The following is a 21,692-nucleotide window of genomic DNA, read 5'->3' on the forward strand; positions in this document are numbered from 1 at the left end:
TTCCTCTAGTTGTTCCCTGGCGGGGTCCTAAGGCTCAAACCTAACATGAGACGTGTGAGACTGTGCCAGTCACGTTAGATGTATCAAGGGGGCCACAGCTGTGCCTCAACCTTCAACTCATCCATCTACATCACTCTGATCAGATGGTGAAGCGCAGAAAGCCCTTACCCTGAAAGTAGCTAGTAGGAGGGAAAAGATGCCACTATCTAAGGAACAGGAAGAGACTGGAGAGATTAGTATGCCCTAAGTGTCGCACAAGCGTACCAGTGAAATGCCAATAAAGTGGATGTCAGGCTTAGATGGAGGCAGTCTTGCAGGAGGGCACTCTTGGATCATGACCCCTAGCGAGTTTCTGCACCTGAGGCCCTCTACCTCGAACCAGTTTCCCCAAGGATCATCAGTTCAGCAGCCTGGCTCAAAACTTGTTCACCTGAAAGTCATGTCAGGCCTGTCAAAAAGCCTTGGGACCTGTAACAAAAACTCTAAGTGTAAGGGCGATAATCCTAGCACTTAGGATGCTTACCAGGCAAATTTTTGTGAGTTTGAGGCTAGGCTGGTTTACATAAGCAATTCTAGGACAAAGACACTGAATCAAAAAAGCAAAGTAGCATCCACTCAAAAGAGTAGCATCAGCACAAGTGAGTCCCAAGGGAGAAACATGCCAGGGCTCACAGTAAAGCAGGGAGCCAGTGGCTCCCGATACCTTGGAGCTTGTGCCTCTGGCATTCTTAATGGCTAAGGAGCTAAAACACATAGGTCTCTTGTTTTGGACTGTGATCACTCAGTTGCAGGACAGTGCAAAGTGGCTGACCAGTATGTAACAGGTTTCACATAGGAGCAGGTTTCCATATGCTGGTACCATCATCCTGGGCTGGAATCCCATTACAGAAAACCCAAGAAGTCTTTTCTCTGGAATCTACCTCAGATAGAGAGACAAAAGCATAATTCTGCTGCAACGTGTTTATTATGTGCCAAAAAAAGTACACCACAGCTTACTCCACACATCTGTAGGAGAGTGCAGTCTTGCCTGCATATACAACAATGAGGTAGAGACTTCACACACAGCTTCACAAAACCCACAGAGTAGCCGGGATATGCAACAATGAAACGTCAGCTCAGCAGGAGGGAGGAGGGGTATGACACTGGATCTTTGGCACACAGCTTCCTTCAGAGGGGCAAGTAGTAATTAAATTAAAAAGAAAAAGTCAAGTTTCCAAATTCCAGTAGTATTTTTTGTCAACTCTGTTGATTCATACATTCTTCAAATAAAAGATGCAAGGAAGGGTACTTGCCCCTCTAAGAGAAAGGGCTCCTGTGAGCCTTCACCTGCCCCCACCAAAAAGCAGCCCTTTTTTTTTTTTTTTTTTAATTTTTAAGCTCAGTTACAAAAGAAAAAAGTCCTGTGACTGTGATTAAAAACTTCTATCAACCCTCCCCCGCCACGTAAGTGCAACGTAAGAAGGTGCAACAAACCATTTAAAACTATATACAGCAGCTGCTCAGACCTAATTTACCCTCTCCAGTCCAGTTTTAAATAAAATAATTTCCCTTGGTTACAAATACTTTGATTTGCAACTGTGACCAGCAGTCCCCCAGACACAAATTTGCTATAATGTTAAAAGCTGCCAGAAAAAAAAAAAAATCTATTGTTCGAAATGACTTAAAAACTGTTTTAAGGAGTGTAAAAAGGAACCAGTAAAAACCCTCCAGCGTAAACTATGAAATATGATTTGGTTTAAATGAAGAGCAAAGTCTCCTTGTTTGTTTACAGTAAAAAACACCAGCTGAACACTCAATTTATGCCGTTCAGGTGGGGGTTAAATAAATGGAAAGGCACTGTATGGCAACTGCAAGAATGAACCAATGAGACCTGCGCATCACCACTGTCAGTATTGCAAGGAATGTAAAAAGCGCTTTAATAAACTTAAGTGTAGGCATCTGTGTCAATACCTTCTGGACACATAGTTTGTTGTTTTTTCTTTTCATTTGCAAAATGAGGAACTAGAATCTGGGAAAACTACATTTGCTTGAGGGTGAGCCTGAGGGTCCTTGCTCTAGCACACCCCCTGAAAACAAAATCTGACAAAACTCATTGTGCATTAATTAGTGCAGAAACAAAGACAGATTTAGCAAGTACAAAGGTGACTACAATTTTCCCTTGTCTGCAGAAAGCTAGCTCCTTGGGCGCCAGCGCAGGGCATAGGCCTGTCTTGCCAGCCTTGGGCAATACAGGCCACTGGGCAAGGCCAGCTTCTCTAACTGGAATCTCAGTTTTTCTGGTTCCTCATCAGGGGGCTGTGGTGGCGCAGACCTTCCATGCTGTGTCGCCAGTGCCAGCAGCTTCGGCAAAAATACTTAAAGCAGACCTAGGTGAGGGAAACAGGAAGAGTGTATTAGCACTAGGTATAAAGGTTCTACCTTAAGAGGAAATAGAAGCCCCCTGATTTCTGTGGTACAGGGAGAGATGCTTCCCGCTAGCCCTCTCACAATAACAGAGCTCTGACTGACAGAGGCAAATGCTGTCCTGTTTGCTTTGTGTAACCTTTGCAAACACTTTAGGCTCTTCCCAATTCCCCACCCTTCTCACTACTGAGCAGTTGGATCTCATGGCTGCCAACATAAGAGAATATCTGAAGAACCGATTACCTATTCAAGTACAAGGACACACGCCTTCCTCTTCTCAGTGAGAAGTGACTGGTTTTCCTAGCTGAATAACCCTAAGCAAGTCATAACCTACCAAGAATGAGAAACTGAGGATGCACTTGAAAGATACTGATCTATAAACACTAATTTAGAAAGGTATTTGTTTTCAGGCTTTACCTTACTACCCAAACTTACTCTGAGCTCCCTTGGGAGCCTGTGTTTGACTATCTATGGCCTCCATGCAAATGACAGCATCATTGTAAGACAAACTAAGCATGGCTGAATTGCTAGTCTGGAAGGTTCCCAAACATCCTAGAGAAGGTTTCAAAATGTGGTTCAATGACTGTGCCTGCACAAGATCAACCCAATGAACAATCCAGCATGAACAGGGAAAGGCTCACAAGCCACTATTAGCTGAGAGCCATTGACAGCTTATGACTTCTGGAAGAAGGAAAGTCAGTTTTCTTTAAGGGTTTCTCCCTTGGTAGATGGACTACTATGAGTAAATGATTAGTACATTGAGACTAGGTGTTCATGTTATTTTTAAAAAGAGAGAGAGAGAGAGAGACTGGGCATGGTGGTGCACACCTTCTATTCCAGAACTTGGAAAGCAAAGGATGATCTCTGAGTTTGAGGCCAGCCTGGTTTACATAGTGAGTCACAGGCTGACTAGAGGTTCAAGGTGAAACCCTGCCTCAAAAACAAAAAATAAAACCAAACAGTATCAGCATCAAAATAAAACAAAAAGATGAAATTGAGAGGAGTGGATGAAAAGGAGTTAAGAGTAGGGTCGAACATGATAAAAATATATTGTATGTATGTATGAAAACATATTTTAATGTGTTTTTTTAAAAAAGAGGTCCTTCAAAACATACTCAGCAATTTACTAAAAATGCAGACTTATCAAAATCCACCAAACCCAGACTCAGATTCTCATTTCAACAAAGTTCTCAGCTGATGTGTACATGCATTCAAGTCAGAGAGCACTAACTGCCAAGCACACCCAGCTCCCATCCAGAGACACCCAATAGAAAGTTTCCCTGTAGCTTCCACCTCTCATGACTGTGGTTAGAACCCAGATACAAATACCAAAGCAATCTAGAAGTTCAGAAATAAAGTAGAGGAAAATTCAGTCCCAGGAAAGCATGCCTAACTTTCTGTCATTGCCATATGATGCTGTCATCTACACAACTCATGCTGGAGAACCATGCAATCCAGATATAAAACCAAACCAACACTTCACAAGGTGGGAGGGTCCTCCTAAAATTACAATTTTGGGTTTGGCAGCATTCATAAGTTACCTTGAGACAAACAGTATGAGACTGTAGTTGGACATGCTTGTCAGACTTAGAAAAAGTATCAGTAATGTTTGATGCGTAGGTACCCAACTACCAAATGTCTACAGACCCACCATCTGGGTATGGTAACACATGCCAGTGATACCAAGACTCTGGTAGAAGCAGTGGGAAGAAAGAGGCTTGCTGCAAGCTCAAGACTAGCTTGGCTACATGAGTGTCAAGCCAGTCAGTACTAAACAGTAAGACCATTTCCAAAAACTAAAGCAAAAAGTACTCACCATCACCAATGGCCATATTCTACAGCAGTAGCCCAGGAAGGGAAAGGAAAAAGCACTCCAATATACCTAGAGTTGTGAATGAACCTATCTACAGTGTGCCCTCTTGACTGTTGTCTCTATGCTCTCAGACATCACCATTTATCTAAGAACTCTAATACTCAATGCCGTAATGTGCTTTAACACATTTTTTAATTGTGGTGGGAACTTGGTAGACATTTCTAGTGCCCAGGGGACTCACCTGATCTCGACAGAAGAAAGGGCCAGGCTGTGAACTGCAGATAAGACACAGAGAATCTTCCAGATAGGGGTCAATCTGAACCTGAGGAACAGCAACAGAGGGAAATAAAAAGGATCTATGGATCAGATGAGCTTTAGTAGCATATTACTGAGGACACAGGGATGTCGGATGTTTGTCTGTTCTAAGGGAAGCTAGACAGAACTGTGGGCCAGAGTCTAATATGACTTTTAGTGGATAGACTCATATCCTACAGAGCTACAGAGACAGAGCTGGTTACTTCTAACATTTGACAACCACAGGCTTTATTGCCTACCTTTCTCAGCAAAATGAACCCTGGTTCTCCACCAATTATCATCAGGGAAGTGTTCAGAAGATTTGGGTAAAAGGGGATAAAGAAAGTCAATCTATTTAGCAATTTCAGACAAATATCAAAACGAGGGAACTTCTCCCCACCCATACCTACTCAGGCACTAACAGTCTGGGCCCTTCCTCTTGAGTCCCCAGAGAACCCAGAACTCAGCTTAACTCGTCAGTTGCCCTGACCTTGGAACTATGCTGTTTTTGTACATGATCCAAGTCTCTCTCAAAATAAGGGCATCATCCACTCACCTTCTTGGTAAACTTGGTGGTTTTGATTTCCACAAAAGCAGCGCTGACTGCTTTCAGGTAACTACGTTGGTTATTGAAAGTCACACGGCCAGATCCTAGGAAAACCGGGCACAAACTTACACATTACTGTTCAAATTCTATTAAATACTCAAGAAACCCTGTTTCTACACCATTGTTGTCTGACATAAATGTAAGTATTTATGTAATTTCTAATTTAGTGATTATCACAGCAAAATAGTGGAATCTTAATATATTTAACCTATGTGTTCAGAATTTTTTTTCCCCAAGACATGGTCTCTCTGTAACCCTGGCTGTCCTGGAACACACTCTGTAGACCAAGCTGGCTTCAAACTCACAGAGATTCCCCCTGCCTCTGCTTTCCGAGTACTGGGATTAAAGGTGAGTGGCACCACTGCCTGGCTGTGTCCCGGATACTTTAACACATAGGAGAAGCTGCATTTCAAGTACTCAACAGCCACTTTCTCTTGGTGGCTATCACACTGGACAGTAACATCATTACATGTTACTGTAAACCATTTAGTAAAGAGGGAAGGGAAGGGGTTCCCTGCCTCCCATATAGGTAGTGCACAGAGAAAGGTAAAGGGCTCAGGTGGAAACCAAGCTGAAGACTAAACTGTCTCTGAAGGGTAGAAATGACAATCAAACCTTTTCTGACCCAGAGGCACCTCAGAGAACTAGGAACTAGCAGAAGAACCCTCTCCTGCCAAGTGCGGTCCCTGCCCCCTACACTCTGAAGTCCTAGTTCTCCATCTGCAGGGCAGCATTGACATGCACAAGTGCTCCTTCCTAACCAGACTCAGTGTGGGTGGGTAGACCAAGCACCTGGAAAGGCGGATTAACTCTGTACGCCTTGATCAGATTTCAGGCCTGCTCCACTTCCAAACCCAATCACTGAGATTGCTGTACCAAGTCTAGAACTAACCTTCTTTCTCTGAAAAGCTCATCAAAAGTCAGTGGTCAGAACAGCTCAATTGCTGAGTTATCCAGAAAGCACCTTTGCTCTGACCTTGTCTCTTACTCTAGACAACATCAAAGATGTAAAAACAAAGTTTCCTTTCTTCCTGACAAGATCTTACTATGTAGCCCTGGCTGTCCTAGAACTCTCTCTGTAGACCAGGCTGGCTTTGAACTCAGAGATCCAATTGCCCCTGTCTCCTAAGTACAAGCATGTGCTTCTATGTCTGGCAAGAACTGTTAATAAAGGAAATTGGGCAAGCTCTCAGTAAAGTATGTCTTTAAATGCAAAACTACCTACAGTTTGTCCTAAACTTCTTTGGTTGTGTACTTTGAGTCTCAACAAACTTTTTGCCTCATTTTCACCAATATTAACAATCACCCTGTTTCCCAATGTGGAAAACAGGAGCAGAGGCAAGATGCAGCTGGGCCAGTATTGGTAACTTCTGGAGGAAAATATGATTTACAAACCTACTTCAGTTCTCTTTCTACTCTCAAGGGCAAGTATTAAATCTTAATTTACTCCCAGAGGCACCAAGCTTTCCCACACAGAAGTAGGACACTCACCAATGGGGTACTTGTGCTTATCTGTGTCAATCCCAGCATACACCACTCCACCAAATAGGTCATTCAAGATGGCAGCCAGAGCTTCAGCATTGAGCATCCCGTGCAAGGCACCAACAAACACCGTTCTGCTGGGATCCAGCCTCTGAGATGGGCTCCAGACAAAGTTGCTGTCAGCCAAGACCCAGGGGATTACCTGCACCTGAAAACCCCCCCCCCCACAAAGGTTTATCAGCTGGCAGCTTCAGAGAGTCTCCTATATGGTAGAACACATGCTCTGGATATTAGAGATGCAGCTACTGAGGCTGTGCAGGGGTGAAAGGATGTTGTCACCCATCTGAGGCACACAGGCTTCCAGTAAAGCATCCTTATCCAACCCAACTTGAGCTGAATTTCCTGTGTTCATAATGGTGAGAGAAAATACAACAGAACTTGCTCATTCTGCACAGTAAGCAACAAGTACCAAATTGACAGGCCACAGGAACTAACAGAGCATGAGTTTTCAAGAAAGAAAACAAGAGTCCTTGTGAAAGGTAGAATTCACAGAACATTTAAAAGCTGGAAGCATGAAGGACAGAAGGGTGGAAATACTTATATCAGTGAGAGGGTTACTGGCCTAAACCTAGGTATTTAGAGGGCTTTGTGCCAACAACAGTGGGAACATGGGAACATGTAAAGCCATGCACAAATAACTGAGGTGTTGAAAAGCTAGTTTCACTGGGACAAGTGCTGACATTCTCTGCCCTCTGATTCCTTGATTCCAGAATCAAACCTAGTCTAGCAGGAAGAGGGTGTTACAATGAAGTAGACTTACAAATACCAGTGACCGATTTTGAAAAATTAGTCTGTGAAGATCTTTTAGAAATGTTTTTGAAGCAAGAAGAAAACTGAGGCAAATATAAGTAGGTAAAAACAATTCAAAAGAAAACCTGAACAAGGCTGGTGGCAATGGTCACAGGTGACAAGATATTCTTCAATGGAAGTCTGTAGACTTCAGACTTTTTGAGTGGGTAAGCAAGGAGGAACCAGGCAGGACCTAGACCTACAGAGCCTGAGGATTGGAGAGCCTGGTAGAAGGTACCAGGGGAAGCCAACCAGCCCTGCAAATTCATGAAAAAGGCTACTTTGCCCATAGGGCAATATAGAGTTATGGAATATATCATAGGACAGGAGGTTAGGCATGTAAATCTGGGTCTAAAAAGAGTATAAATGAGTAAATTATCTGAGACAGAAAAGATGACGGGGGAGTCAAATACTGTGTGGATAATGGTGAACGACAGTCAGGACACACAAAGAGACAGTTACAGAGGTGTGAGAACTGGGATGGCCTGCAGCTGGGTGGGAGATAGGAACGTATTACCAGGGGCATGAGGCAGACGGTGCCCTGCACCCATGACAGCCTCATGTGTGGCAGTAGAAAACAAAGGAAGAAAGAGCTCAGGCCCAGAAAGTGAGGAGAGAAGGAAGGGAACTGTGGGAGCCAAAGAATGAACAACTTCTGTCAGACTGAATAACAGAAATACAGGGGAACTTCTAAAAAGTAAAGAACCAGATTAGTCAATGGATTTCTTAAAAGTGATGACCATCCTAACGGGCACTTTCCCCTTTAAGATACAGATTTAAAGAAAAAAAAACTTTACTTTCTAACAGTTGATTTAGTTCACAGCAAAACTGCACTGAAGAACAGACATTTTCCACATGTTCCCTGTCCCAAACAAGCCTCACCTAGCAACATGCACCAGAAGGTCCTAGCTGATGACCCTACATGGACAATTATCATTACCTCAAGACCACAGTTTACACTGGGGTTTCCTCATGTTTGCTGTGCATTATTGGTTTGGAGGAAATGTGTGATGACTTTTACAACACTGCAATGGTAGCTGAATGTCATCTCATAGCCCACAAAGTCCTTTTGTGTTCTGCCCAGTGATGTCTCTCTCCACTGGAAAACACTGATCTTTTTAAGTAGAGATATTTTTAGCTTCCCATGAAGCAATAAAATTTCAGTAATGTCACAAAAGTGATGTTTTTTGGAATCAGCCTAATAAAAACACCACAACACCAATTCTTGAACTCAAAACAAGTGGTTCTGAAAACTATCCTCTATCCCCATTTGGGGAGTCTTGTTACAAGACATTTCTGACTCTACCCAAATCAATCAGTAAGCCTGAGATAATCTGCAATGAGTTAGTTCCCCAATGTGAAATGAGTATGATGTTCAGAACACACTGGCTTATGCCAAGAATGTATAAAAAGACAACACATTAATAACACTATGTAATAAAGCACTGAGAGGGAGGGATGTAGCCATGGCTGAATTTGTGCTAAAAGAGAATTTACTCATCCACCACATATTATGAGATCAGAAGGCACAGTCTGAGAATCAGGAGAAAATAGCTATAGATTTTTATCAGTTTATTCCAAGTAAAGTTTCTGTTTTCAATTTCATCTCTAAGTTGAAGTTTGGAATTTAAATGTAGATCAGAACAGAGAAGCAGCAGTTGGGAAGGCATGATCTCCACTGGCTCTAGGATTGTGTGTGCACATTTCACACGCCTCCCTTTTACCTCTGGAAGGCCCAACAGTTACCCCCACCACCACCACCCTTTTTTGTCTGTGACAGTCCTTTGAGTAAGGCCCCTTTCCTGCCACTCTTCCTCTTGTCAGTGTGGCCAGAAGGTTCCATAGCTTAACTCACATGCCTCCCTCTGGATGAAGCCTATTTTTTTTTTTTTTTTTTAAAGTTTTTCAGGACAGGGTTTCTCTGTGCAGTTTTGTAGACAGTAGTTTAAGTATTTAGAAATGCAATTTAATGATGTATTTATTTACCATGGACAAGAAAAGCAGATTTCTTGCCTCAGCAAGAACAACTGTCGCCCTGGTTCCAAGAAAATCTAGTGCCATGATGTGACAATTAACTTGACACAGGAAGGATATGTGGTGTTTGAATGAGAAATGTTCCCCAACGTTTAAGGCATTTGAACTTGGTCTCCACTTGGTGGTGCTGTTTGAGAAGTTTTTGGTGGTATAGCCTTGCTAGAGGACTTGGGTCACTGGAAATGGGGGAAATTAGAATTTTCCTACCACTTCCAATTTGCTCTCTCTGTTTTGTGTTTATGGTATAGGGTGTGAGCACTTAGCATTTTGTTCCTGCCATAATAAAATATTTGTTTTTCCAGGCAGGGTTTCTGTGGGTAGCCCTGGATGTCTTGTAGACCAGGCTGACTTGGAATCACAGAGCTCTGTCTGCCTCTGTTTCCCAACTACTGGGATTGAAGGTGTACACCACTTTGATGAACTCTTACCCTTCGGGACTCATAAGGCCAAATTAATTCTTCTGTAAGTTGCCTTAGGTCTTGGCATCTTAATCATAGTGATTGCTGGTTTAAATGAGAATGGCCTTTGTAGGCTCATTCATTATGTTTGAATGCTTGGTCCCTAGTTGGCAGACCTTTTTGGAGAGGATTAGGAGCTATGGCCTTGTTGAAGGTGGTGTGTCACGTCACGAGGGGCAGGCTTCGAGGTTTAAAAACATGCTATTCCCAATGTGCTCTCGGCCTCCTGCTTTAGGGTTAGAGATGTGACCTCTCCCTGGTTCCTGCTGCCATGCCTTCACTCTGATTGAGAATGTTTTCTTTTATAAGCTACCTTGGTCATGTGTTTTTATCACATCAATAAAACAGTAACTACCAGAGCAACAGAAACTAAATACAGGACACAAAGCTGACTCACCTCTTTGCAGCGCATCCTTCGGCTAGACATCTTGAAATAATATTCACTCAGGCCATCTGGGCTCATTGGGTCATGAGAACAAGCCTGAAGCAAGGCCCGGACAGACTTCTCTAGCTCAAACACCAAATACACATACCCTATACCCAATGGAAGGAAAAGAAGCTTTAATATTCCTTGGGTGGTTACTTAACATCTCCTATGGTGGCTGAAGAGCCATGGCTTTGAGCAGGGAGTTTCTTGTAAGGAGTAGCCTTAAGCATGAGACACTCCCCCTTTTGGAGGTAGATGCTGGGGATTGAAACTATAGTCTTTTGGGTGGTGTTAGACAAGCATTCTACCACTGAAATAAATCCCAACTCAAAGTACATATTTTTTCCTACTCCTGATAAAGCTTGTCCAATGAAGCACTTAATAGGCCTTATGCTCAGGTTAAAGGAGAGAGATACACATCCTATTTCACTAAGGGAAGGAATTGTTGAGCTGGAACAGAAGATCTCATCCACTAGTACACAGCGCTCTACACTAGAGCACAGAGCATGCTTAGGTCAGCAGAGCCAGGAAGAGCAGTTTGTCAGGGGATGCAGGAGTTGCTCTAAAAGCCTAATTAAACCATTGGTTCAAGTTCAATGAAGATGGGGCAGAGTGAAAATAGCACCTGCTCCTTTCTACAGGGCAGGGTCTTGTTTTAGACCAGTGAGGAATCAGATAGCTGGTCCTCATTCCTGACAACTCTACAGGGAATCTCAGAACTAGGTCAGATGACAACCTGCCAGGCAGCAAAGGCAGGCCAAGGAACACTCTTGAAACACATTAAAGAGGACAGGCACTGGTGGGGTTTAGGTTTGGAGGGAAGTGCACAGGAAAGGGGTCTGGTGGCAGCTCCCATAGCACTGCAAGTTTGGACAGACAGATGGACAAAGGAATGTGAAAACTGAAGTGGATGTGCTGATTGTACCCTGGAGTGCCTACATTACCAGCATGCTTCTGTGACATCCCAGCACCACGTGGCACAGCACATGTGAGGGAGGGAAAAAATTCCTACCATGTCTTTATTACCTTTAGGCATATTACCTTTGGGAGGACACCGGGGGTGCTTGCCATCCTTACCAGGCCACTCCACACTCAGAGAGCCAAAAACACGGAAGGTGTTAACCAATCCAGCTGCACAGGTGGAGAAGAACAGAAACCAAGACACAGTCTACTCAGGAAAGACAGACACAGGGTCACCAGCACCCTCCAAAACTGACTTCCGGTCGCATGTGTAAGACACACAGAAGCACTCTGGGAGCTTATGGAACGCACCCACCCTTCAGCTGTTCCTGTAACACTCTGCTGAGGCAGAGGTTCACACCCCAAACAGAAGCAGAGGGCTCACCCCCTTAAAGATATGCTCCATCTTCAACTCTTGTAAGAGATTGCAGAGACAGCTCACCTTCTGTAATATCCCAAGGAACACCTCCTAGGAACACCTTGCATGAATAGATGGGGTTCTTGTAGTTTCGGGGAGGAAGCTGGCCACTCCAAGTACAGGTAGCTTCATTCACAGCTTTGGTAGGAAACAAAGAAAAAACAAGGGTTCAATCAACAGTCACTACCTTTCTCTAAAATGGACTTATTGTGAAGAAATAGGACAGTCACAATTCCAACCTGGCTGCCCAGGAGGAGACTCTCCATGGTTATTCTGAAAGATAGAAAACTTTATGTCTTGTCAAATATGTAAGCTATTTGATAATCCTACCCCAGCAGCTTTGCCTCCAATAAAATTGAAAGGAAGAGCAGAGGTACAGGGTAAAAATTATCACAACTCGTGCTGCAGAGATGGATCAGTGGTTAGGAGTGCTGGCTGCTCTTCCAGAGGTCTTGAGTTCAATTCCCAGCAACCACATGGAGGTTCATAACCATCTAGAATGAGATCTGATGCCCTCTTCTGGCCTGCAGGCACACATGCAGTCAGAATACTATATACATAATAAATACATCTTTTAAAAAAAACTATCACAATTCAAGCAATTTCAACTATATAACTCTATCAACAAAGCAGTTTTTTCTTTCTATTGTTTATAGTACTAAGTAGATTTATAAACAGTTAAAAGAATAGACAGAACAATTTTATATGTAAAGCCCTTGAAGTTTCTGACCCTAGTTGACTTTCTCCTCAAGATAAAAGAGCACTCTACCATTTCCCTATCTTGCCTCTAAACTCATCAACCACAGAAGTCAGGATACTGTCAGAAGAGTAGAAAACACAACTCACCAATATAAGAACATTATCATGCCCCACGAACCCACTCACAAGCACCTGAGCAGGCATTGAGCTTCCCTGCTGCCCACACTGTATGATGATGGGATTTCTGCCCTAACCCTCCAACTACCTATTTAAGTCAAATCCAATTATGTCAAGAGGCCATTTCTGCTGTGTAGGTTTGGAACTCTCTTCAGTTTGGCTTGTCATACTAGCTTTCAGAAGTCTGTTCTTGGAGATCAGTTCAGGCCTTTCATATAGGAATATGACCTAGATGAGGACTGGTTACTCCTGACAAATTACCCTTTTCCTTCAGCACTGAGGAAAACATTTAAGGAGATGAACCATTATACCCTCCTTGATACCAGGCCATTCCCTAACATGTACAGTGCTAATGTGTTACTGTCAAGAAACTGGGCAGTGCTAGCAATCAATATTTCATACAAAACCAAGTAGCCTCTAGAAAGCATACCATACAATGCTTATATAGTAAGCACAAACATGGGCTATCAGAAAAAAAAAAAACAGATAAATAGGCTATTCACACTATTAGAGGAGAAAATGAGATAGAGACAAGTTCTATACAGATATATGTTATAGAAATAACATTCATTCAGTCTGGTACCAGACCTCAAAACCATGATTTGAATGGAAAGCTCTGAAACATTAGTAGTTAATGATACAAGTAGCTCATTTACTTTCAAGCTCAAATGTAATGTGGAAAACAGATTTAATGCACACTTAAAGATTATGCACCTCTCCAGGCAGTAGTGGTACATGCCTTTATTTACTCCTAGCACTTAGGAGGTGAGTTTGAGTGTGGTCTAAAAGCCAGTCCAAGATAGCCAGGGCTAGAAACCCTGTCTCAAAAAAACCAAAACCAAACAAACCAATCAAAATTTTAAAATATTTTTGTATTATGCACATGGGTGTCTTGACTGCATGTATGTATCTGTGCTGTGTGCACACCTGATACCTGCAGAGGTCAGAAGAGTTTTGGATCCCCTAGAACTGGACGTACATGGAGGTTAGGTGGCATATGGATGGTGAGAACTGAATCCAGGTCCTCTGGAAAAGAAACCAGTGCTCTTTAAGCACTGAACCATCATCTCTCCAGCCTGGACTTATGATTATTTAAATGATAAAAACTGAAGAATTTCAAAGAGATCAGAGCATCTAGTGGTATCCCATATCTTAGAGGATGACTACCCTGAATGAAATCAGAAAAACTCAGGACAGAAAGCCAGAAAATTAACTATGACTGCTATGACTCTGAATTAGAAATAGGAAAGGCAGACAAAATTTTAGGCATCATTTTCAAGATTTTGTCTTTCTCATGCAGCAAAAGAAGAGCAGGGCACAGCCAATTTTCACAGAAGCCCACATAAGATGTGGGGCCAGCCATTTCTACTGTGGCACAGGCTATCTGCCTCTTTCAACTTAGTCTCAAGGCTGTCCCTTATTCTACAGAACTGATGGTTCTTTACAGATCTGGAAACTTGTATCACACAGAAGAGTTCACCATTATGTGAACAAAGGTCAGTTCCGTCTCTAGAGAGATGTCTCAGTCCTCACTCGCCCTGCACTCACCTGCAGCCTGCCGGTGTAGTCTAGCTTCTCTCTCTATGCTGAAAGGGTCTTTAGGAGCTTCAAGAAGGTCCCAGGATGGCCACACAGAAGCTCCCGGCCATCTCTTTGAAGCACTGGTTGGAGAGGGAGTAACAGCAGCAAGAGCAGCTTGTTCTTGGTCCATTCGGGACCCAACTCCCATCTTTAGAGGGTCTCTGGGACCATTTCCCGTCATAGAAAGGAAGGGCAGAGGAGGGGAAATGCGGAGGCTTGACTGGGAGAAAAAAGGAAGACACAAGTTTTAAAAGACAGTTTTGTTATAAAGTAATAATCATATAACAAAATATGAAAGGTATTTAATATAACATTTGTAATTTGATGTATTTTCTCTTATCTGTTTTCCTATTCATTTTTAATATTAAAGATTATTTATAATTAAAATAAAATTCATCTCTCCATAATAGACAGTTTTATTCTTGCCAGAATTCTCATAACAATTTTAATAAATTTACCACATTTTATTCAGGAGACCAACTACATCCTACTGATCCAGTTCCCTGTGGCTAAACTTTTTCTCTGGTGGCTCTATGCTCTATTAGAAATGTATTTGAACATGTTACACTATGTATTTGTATAAAATCTTGAAATTGTAAGTGTCAAAATGATATATTATTAAAGTTTGTTGATATTTTTGTAAATACAAAAACTCTTACATTTCCTCTTTTGTGTTAGCTTTGCCTCTTTCTGAATTAATTCTTAGGTGGGTATCTGAGAAAGCTGTATTTGTCAGGCATGAGGTAAATTTCCAAGATGAGTTCTATCTCAAGTGATGAAACAGAACAAGCACCTCATGTGACCCCCTCTTAAAGGGCTCAGAGAAGTGAAGAACCTGACTGTAGTTGTCTTTCTAGAAACTAATCTGGACAGACTGAATGGGTAATGGCAATACTAATGTCATCTTTCATAGTACAGGACAGATGGAAAAACAAGATAGGGTGGGTTCTAAAAGCCATGAATGGAAAACCACAGAGATAAAAAGATGAGAAATTAGTCTTCCTATTCATTAAACATTTAGCTTAGGATATCTGGTAACAGAAAAGCAAGGCTGAGATAGGACCTTAAACTGAATCTTATTTCAGAAAATTGTCTCACTGCCTCTTTTTCCCTTGAACATTCATGTAATTACTTCTACCCTCTAAATATATTGTTTATGCTATTCTATATACATTATTTATACCATCCTCCCCAACGCTAATGCATTTCCTAACCAATCAGCATGGAGACTGCTCATGTCACACATGGCTGTAGGTAAGAAACATGGGAGATTAAACTTGATAGTTTCAGACTGAATTGGCATGGGTCAGTGCAAAAGCACAGGAGCTGGAGTCAAATCTTGTTAAAGTTTCAGTATTAATTATTAATTATTATGGTCATTTATTAAAATACCACTTATAACTTTAGGTATTGTACATAGAAGAATATAACTAATATTGTTTAAAGGCTAAAAAGGAAACATCCATGTAATTCAAGAAACAGAACACTGACAAGATGCTCATGTTTACTTTGAAAGTTGTTCTATAACAACTCTTGGTACAAGTCCTAAAAAGTATTGCTCACATTCAAAGTGCCCTTGAGTTTGCTAAGGATGAATGGCTATAAAGAAGGTGCCTGATGATCTCCTCTCTTGCATGCATCCTGCTTCAAGCTCTAAGACAGACACTGCAGCATCTTTCCCCTAGGACACAGACAACTCCACCTCCACACCCCCCATTCCTGATCATGTTACATACAATCAAATCTGAGAGATGATCTGATCCAGAGCTGAAGCCACTCGTGTCTGAGTCAGAGGGGCTGCTAGAACGGGAGTCCAGGATGGGCCGGGTGTCCAGGCGAGATCCTCTAACTGAGGGTGCTGGGAACTTGTCCAAGTCAGACCCAAGGGGATCCAGAGACAGGAAGCTCAAGGGGGTTTTTCCTAGGACATTTCCCAGTGGATTTTGGAGCATGCTTAATACTAGGATGACAAAAGAGAGAGAAAAGAAAAGAAAAGGAATGCTCATGACCTCTTAATTTTCTTTCCAGACAAGAGCCCTTTTCTTTTCTCCCATAGTCACCCAAGCAGAATCAACTGCTGAGAACATTTCAGAAACACTGAACATAATGTACAAATAACTGAAAAGTTTGGGAGACCTGGCCACCCAGTCCTCATTAGAAGTTACAGGATGACTGAACACCAGAGCTCCTGCTACTCAAGCAACAGCAAAACTGTTCTCTCTCTGCCACCAGGCTTAAGGAGCAGTGCTATCATCTGAGACTTCACCACTGGGAACTCTGATTACAGCTGCTGTTAATGTCTGGATATAACCACAGTACAATTAAGTCAAAACCATATTCCTTTACTGACTAGCAGTGTATTTATTAGATTTCCACTTTTCTAGTGATATTTTGCTAAAACACAGAATTGCACGTAACATACAGACTAATAGCATAAGCATGTCTCATCTGAGAAGTTCTCTTCTGAAAACTTCTAACAGGTACAATTTATCTATGCAGCCCCAAATTTAAAATATTTAGGGTGGGAAAAGAATGATTCATAAAGTCCACTATCTGAAGAAACAAACCCTGGTCTGAAACTTCCTTCAGACAGAAGCTCACCTGGAAGTTTCTTTCTTCTCACTGGCATCTTGGGTGAAATAACAACTATTTCACAACACTGCTCACCGGGTTCAATAATCAGACAGCAGATGAAAAGTGCTCAGCAAAAATTCCCAACACACAATAAACAAATACCTAACATCAAAAAGAATAAAAGCCTGATGTGGTACAGCATACCTGTGAGCTCCAGGACAGCCTGGGATACTGTCATCCCCTCCCCCTCAAAAAAGAGAGAGCAAGCAAGAGAGGAAAGGAGAAGAGAAAGGAAGGGAAAGTAATGAGGGATCTAAGAGAAGTACATTCTTTATCCACAAGAACAAAGAATAAAAAGGCTTCACTATGAATTTTGGACTCAACGTTAAGATAGAAGCTTTACTTTGACATTTTATTCAACTGAATAAAAAAAAAAGTCTTAGTGAGTTCACAATGACAGAGCAGAGGTAGCAAGCAGCAGCTGAGACCTCAACCCATAAGCAATAGGCAGAGAGCTAAATGGAGGAGTCTTTAGAAACCTCAAAGCCCCCCACCCAAGTGATATACTTCCTTCAGCAAGGTCACACATCCTAATCCTCCCAAGCAATTGGGGTATTCAAAACCAATTCAAATACCAGAGACTTATGGAGGTTATCTCATTCAAACTACTGCACCATCCATCTCTCAAGATGAACACAAGTAACATAAGTACTCAATAAGCATTGAGTATAACTGCCCCCCCCACTCTAGCTCTGACTAGCAATTAAGTGAAAACAGGCCATCCAGAGCTTGTTTCTTCCCAGGCTTCCAAGTGGCAGGAATAAACCTCTCCAACCTGGAATTAAAGTCAAGGCATTACCTGGGGTTACTAGACAAACAACTTCCAACTGTGACAGAACACATTAAAAACAGCTGTTATCACGAGACTGAGCCAACCCATTATCTTCAGGAATATGACCTTTGTTTTTCTCTCAAATAAAGACACAGTGACCGGGTGTATTCTTAGCTTCCTATTTCCTAAATGCAGGCAATATTGTGGATGTATTTGTTCAATTATTATTCTGTAGTGGTAAAAATGTTTAAAATTAAAAATGCCATTCCCATCAGCAGTGACAAGTCAAAGTCCCTTTATATCTTAACCAATACCAGGTAAAATCAGTCTTTTAATACTAGTTGTTATTATTATTGTTAGTATACTGTGTGTGTGTGGGGGGGAATACATACCATTATATGGCAAGTGGTAGTGTATGTGTGTGTATGATGAATGTGTGGGTACACATGCCAAGATGTCTAAGAACAACTTTGTGGAGTTAGTTTTCTCCTTCGACCTTTAGATGGATTCCAAGGATCAATTTCAGGACACCAGGCTTGGGTGGCAAGTACCTTTACCCGCTGAGACATATCACCAGTCTGTGGTCGGTCTTTTTTATTTTAGACTGTGTAGCATCTATGGTGCGCAGAGAACCAAACATAAATCCACAAAGGAGTCAGTTTATTATTATTTTGCTTTTCAAGGAAACATTCTTTTATCCTAGGCCTTTCAAAGTGGTTTTCAAGTACTAGCACTTAAATGCATACTGGAACTAAATGTCTCAAAATGCTTAGATTCTGACACCCATCACAAAAACATCCTTGAGAAACTTCTCAAGTAATCCTTGTCTTATCAAATCCTTGTCTGAAATAATTGAAAATAATCCAAGCTCCTGAATCTATGCTTCAAAAGGCAAGATGCAAGCAGATTTTAGCTTCTTCCCTGATCCTACAAAGCCCAATAAAATAGTATTGTTAAACTTACAGATCATTTACACTCACAAGTTACTGAAATGGTATCAATGCCCTAGAGCAGTGTTCTCAATCTCCCTAATGCTGCAACTCCTTAATATAGTTCCTCGTTTGTGGTGAACCCAATCATAAAATTAGTTTTGTTGTTACTTCATAACTGTCATTTTGTTACTGTTATGAGTTATAATGTAAATATCTGTGTTTTCTGATAGTGTTAGGTGATCCCTATGAAAGGGTTGTTTAATCCTCAAAGGGATGATAGCACAGAGGTAGAAGGCCACTTCCTCCTTCACATTTTACAAAAGGAAGCTTAGGTGACAATCAAAAAAAAAAAAAAAAAAAAAAAAAAGCATTGGCTGTTCTTGCAGAGGACCCAAGTTCAGTTCCCAGCCCCCATATGATGGCTACCATCTGCAACTTCAGTTCTAGGGGATCCGGTGCCTTATTCTGACCCAGACATGTGTGTAATACACATTCTTGCAGGAAAAATATTCACATATATAAAATAAAATAAAAATCTTTAAAAACTCATAAAAGAGTCAACTATAATGCTAAAAAAATTCTGGTTCTTTCTGGTGTTGAAAGAATCTGAGATGGGGAAGTTCTTACAACTAGATACAGAGTAAAAAAGGAATGATGCTGAGGTAGGTAAGGTTGAGAAAGTAACTAGGCTCCACCTGGCAAAACAGCACCTTAAAAGCTTCAGATCCACCCCTCCCCAAGGATTTATGTGCAGTTGATATCCTAATGGCACACATGCATGAGCATGAGTGCACATGCGCGTGTGCACACGCGCACACACGCACACACGCACACACACACACACACACACCCCTACCTTAAGAGAAATCTTTTGGGGCTGTACAGTGTAGCTTCCACTGTCCCCAAAGGCTAAGAATGTCATCAGATAACATTTAAAAAGTCTATAGCAGAGAATTCCTAGGCTTTACTATAATCAGTCTACCTAGCATTTCAATCAGTTTATTTACTTCTCTATTCAAGACAGGGTCTCACTATGTAGCACTGGCTGGCCTGGAACTGTCTGAACATACCAGGCTGGCCTCAAACTAGTGACTCCCAGGTGCTTCCATTAAAGACATATATCACTACAACTGGATATCATTGGTTTATTTTTAAAGTGCCTTAATTTAGGGACTGTCTTTTGTTGCTATTATAATTTCATCAAAATATTACTACATTGGAACATGGTATTTTGGGGTAAACTGAATTTGCATTCCCAGGTCATAGTCATTCATACTATTTCCTTTGAGGTGCAAATGTGTTCTTGCATCATCACAAAGCACAAAGCAGTATGAAAAAAAAATGGGGACTGGAGAGTTTCAGCAGTTAAGAGCACTGACCATTCTCCAGGAGGACCCTGTTTCAATTCCCAACACCCACATGGCAGCTCATAACTGTCTGTAACTCTAGTTCCAGGAAATCTGACACCTTTACACTGACATACATGCAGGAAAAACACCAGTGAACATAAAAATAATTTTAAAATGACTAAGGGTGACTAGACTAATGGGGTTATACCTAGGGACACCAAGAAGGACAAGAATGGGCTATGGGAACTATGTCTTTACCCAAAATTTTTGTTTTTGCTTCTTACATGGACTGGAAAGAGCCAAAACCCAACATGGTTTACTCATTCACTTTACTCATTCACTCCAGTTTTTATTCACTTGTATTGATACATGTTTCATCAGCCACAAATTCTATATACTTCAGCTTATATTCAAACTGTTAGTATCTTGGGGCTCCTGCAAAAATAATGTATCAACAACAGGAATTGTATCTATAAAAATCTCCTACTTTGAGGCCTGGCATGGTGACATACTCCCTTAAACCCTGTACTTGGAGGCCAGGCAGGAAGCTCTGAGTTCCAGGACAGCCTAGTCTATAAGCAAGCTCTAAGCCAGTCAAAGCTACATAGTAAGACCTTGTCTCAAACGACAACACAGAAATCCTCCACTATGACCTATCCAAATAGAAAAATGGCATAACAACCCACACTAGTGAACTCCACTTTCTCAAAAGATGGTCAGTCATCTATTTTATGATCTAGACCAGGTTTAGTCAAGTTTCTACCATTAGCAGCTTTCCCATGTACGGAACATCAAACACATGTCAGAAGTACTCTGGGTAGATATTAATCTTTCCCTAATTCTAAAAAGTATTAGCCAATCTTAACAAAGAACTAGTTTTGAGGCTAGCGATGTGCATGCAGTAGCAAAGTCTGTTTCTGACTCCAAACTCCATCTTCTGAAGTGCATCATTCACAAGGTACATTATAAAGCATTGCCAGGACCTCATGTCTCCATATTTCCATGTCCTTGACACATCTCCTTTTTGTTCAAAATCATTTAAGATCATCAACCACACATGAGCAATCTTACCTACCAGAAGTACAGGGGACCTGAAAGAGAGATCTCAAAATTTAGCTAAGGCCATTGTGTAAGAATTCATTAAAATACCTTAAACAACACTTGAGTTCTGAATCAGAACTGCATTTTAACAAGATCTGTATATATACATTAAAGCTTTGAAAACTCCTGTCTTAAAAAAAAAAAGCCTAGGTTTGCTACTAAAGTTTCTAATTATTCCCCTTACTACACACAAACATGCTTCATATGAAATTATTTACCTTAAAGACTGGAGCCTATAAATAAAACTTATAGCATAATTAAAGACTAACACTAAAGGATGTTACAGGACATTTCACAAAAAGTCTAATTTCTAAAAACACTGTGTGGGAGTAGAGGCAGAATCACAGAGGCAGAGAAACAGTACCATCACCAATAAAGAACATGAAAGGATGACATGGAATATAAAACATTTAGGAAAGTGACGGCCAGAATTAGCTGCATGTTGTAAAGAAGATCACATTGAACAGAAACAAAGAAAGCTAAGGCACCTTCTACTTCAGGCAGATACATGTTTTTAAAAAGGCAAGACAGATGCTACAAAATTTTCTGGGGCTGGAGAGATGGCTCAGTCATTAAAGGATAAGGTCACACACAAAAATTATTGAAACACTGGACAAATGACAAATTTGGAATATAAAAATAGTTTTATAAGTGAATACATCTGTTTTAAACTGCCCAAAGTTCACTATTGTTTTGTTGTAG

At 41.3% G+C, this 21,692-nt stretch overlaps 1 protein-coding gene across 4 annotated transcripts in view; it reads right to left on the reverse strand.

Moving 5' to 3' along the window:
• Window positions 1–945: 945 nt before the first annotated feature.
• Window positions 946–21,692, reverse strand: part of Cpeb1 (cytoplasmic polyadenylation element binding protein 1) — a 92,086-nt gene continuing 71,339 nt past the window's right edge. For 3 of the 4 annotated variants that reach the window (XM_051206640.1, XM_051206645.1, XM_051206643.1), the window contains exons 4-12: window positions 15,939–16,162; window positions 14,170–14,422; window positions 11,770–11,883; window positions 11,409–11,498; window positions 10,338–10,474; window positions 6,609–6,807; window positions 5,067–5,161; window positions 4,458–4,538; window positions 946–2,366 (exon numbers count right to left, since the gene is read on the reverse strand). In XM_051206640.1, the coding sequence (XP_051062597.1) occupies window positions 2,268–2,366; window positions 4,458–4,538; window positions 5,067–5,161; window positions 6,609–6,807; window positions 10,338–10,474; window positions 11,409–11,498; window positions 11,770–11,883; window positions 14,170–14,422; window positions 15,939–16,162 (1,292 nt within the window). In that variant the 3' untranslated portion in view covers window positions 946–2,267. The remainder of the gene's footprint in view (window positions 2,367–4,457; window positions 4,539–5,066; window positions 5,162–6,608; window positions 6,808–10,337; window positions 10,475–11,408; window positions 11,499–11,769; window positions 11,884–14,169; window positions 14,423–15,938; window positions 16,163–21,692) is intronic. The other variant, XM_051206644.1, reaches the window with a different exon arrangement.

The sequence above is a fragment of the Phodopus roborovskii genome, unplaced genomic scaffold (genome assembly GCF_943737965.1).
Source record: "Phodopus roborovskii unplaced genomic scaffold, PHOROB, whole genome shotgun sequence".
In the NCBI taxonomy this organism is placed as follows: domain Eukaryota; kingdom Metazoa; phylum Chordata; class Mammalia; order Rodentia; family Cricetidae; genus Phodopus; species Phodopus roborovskii.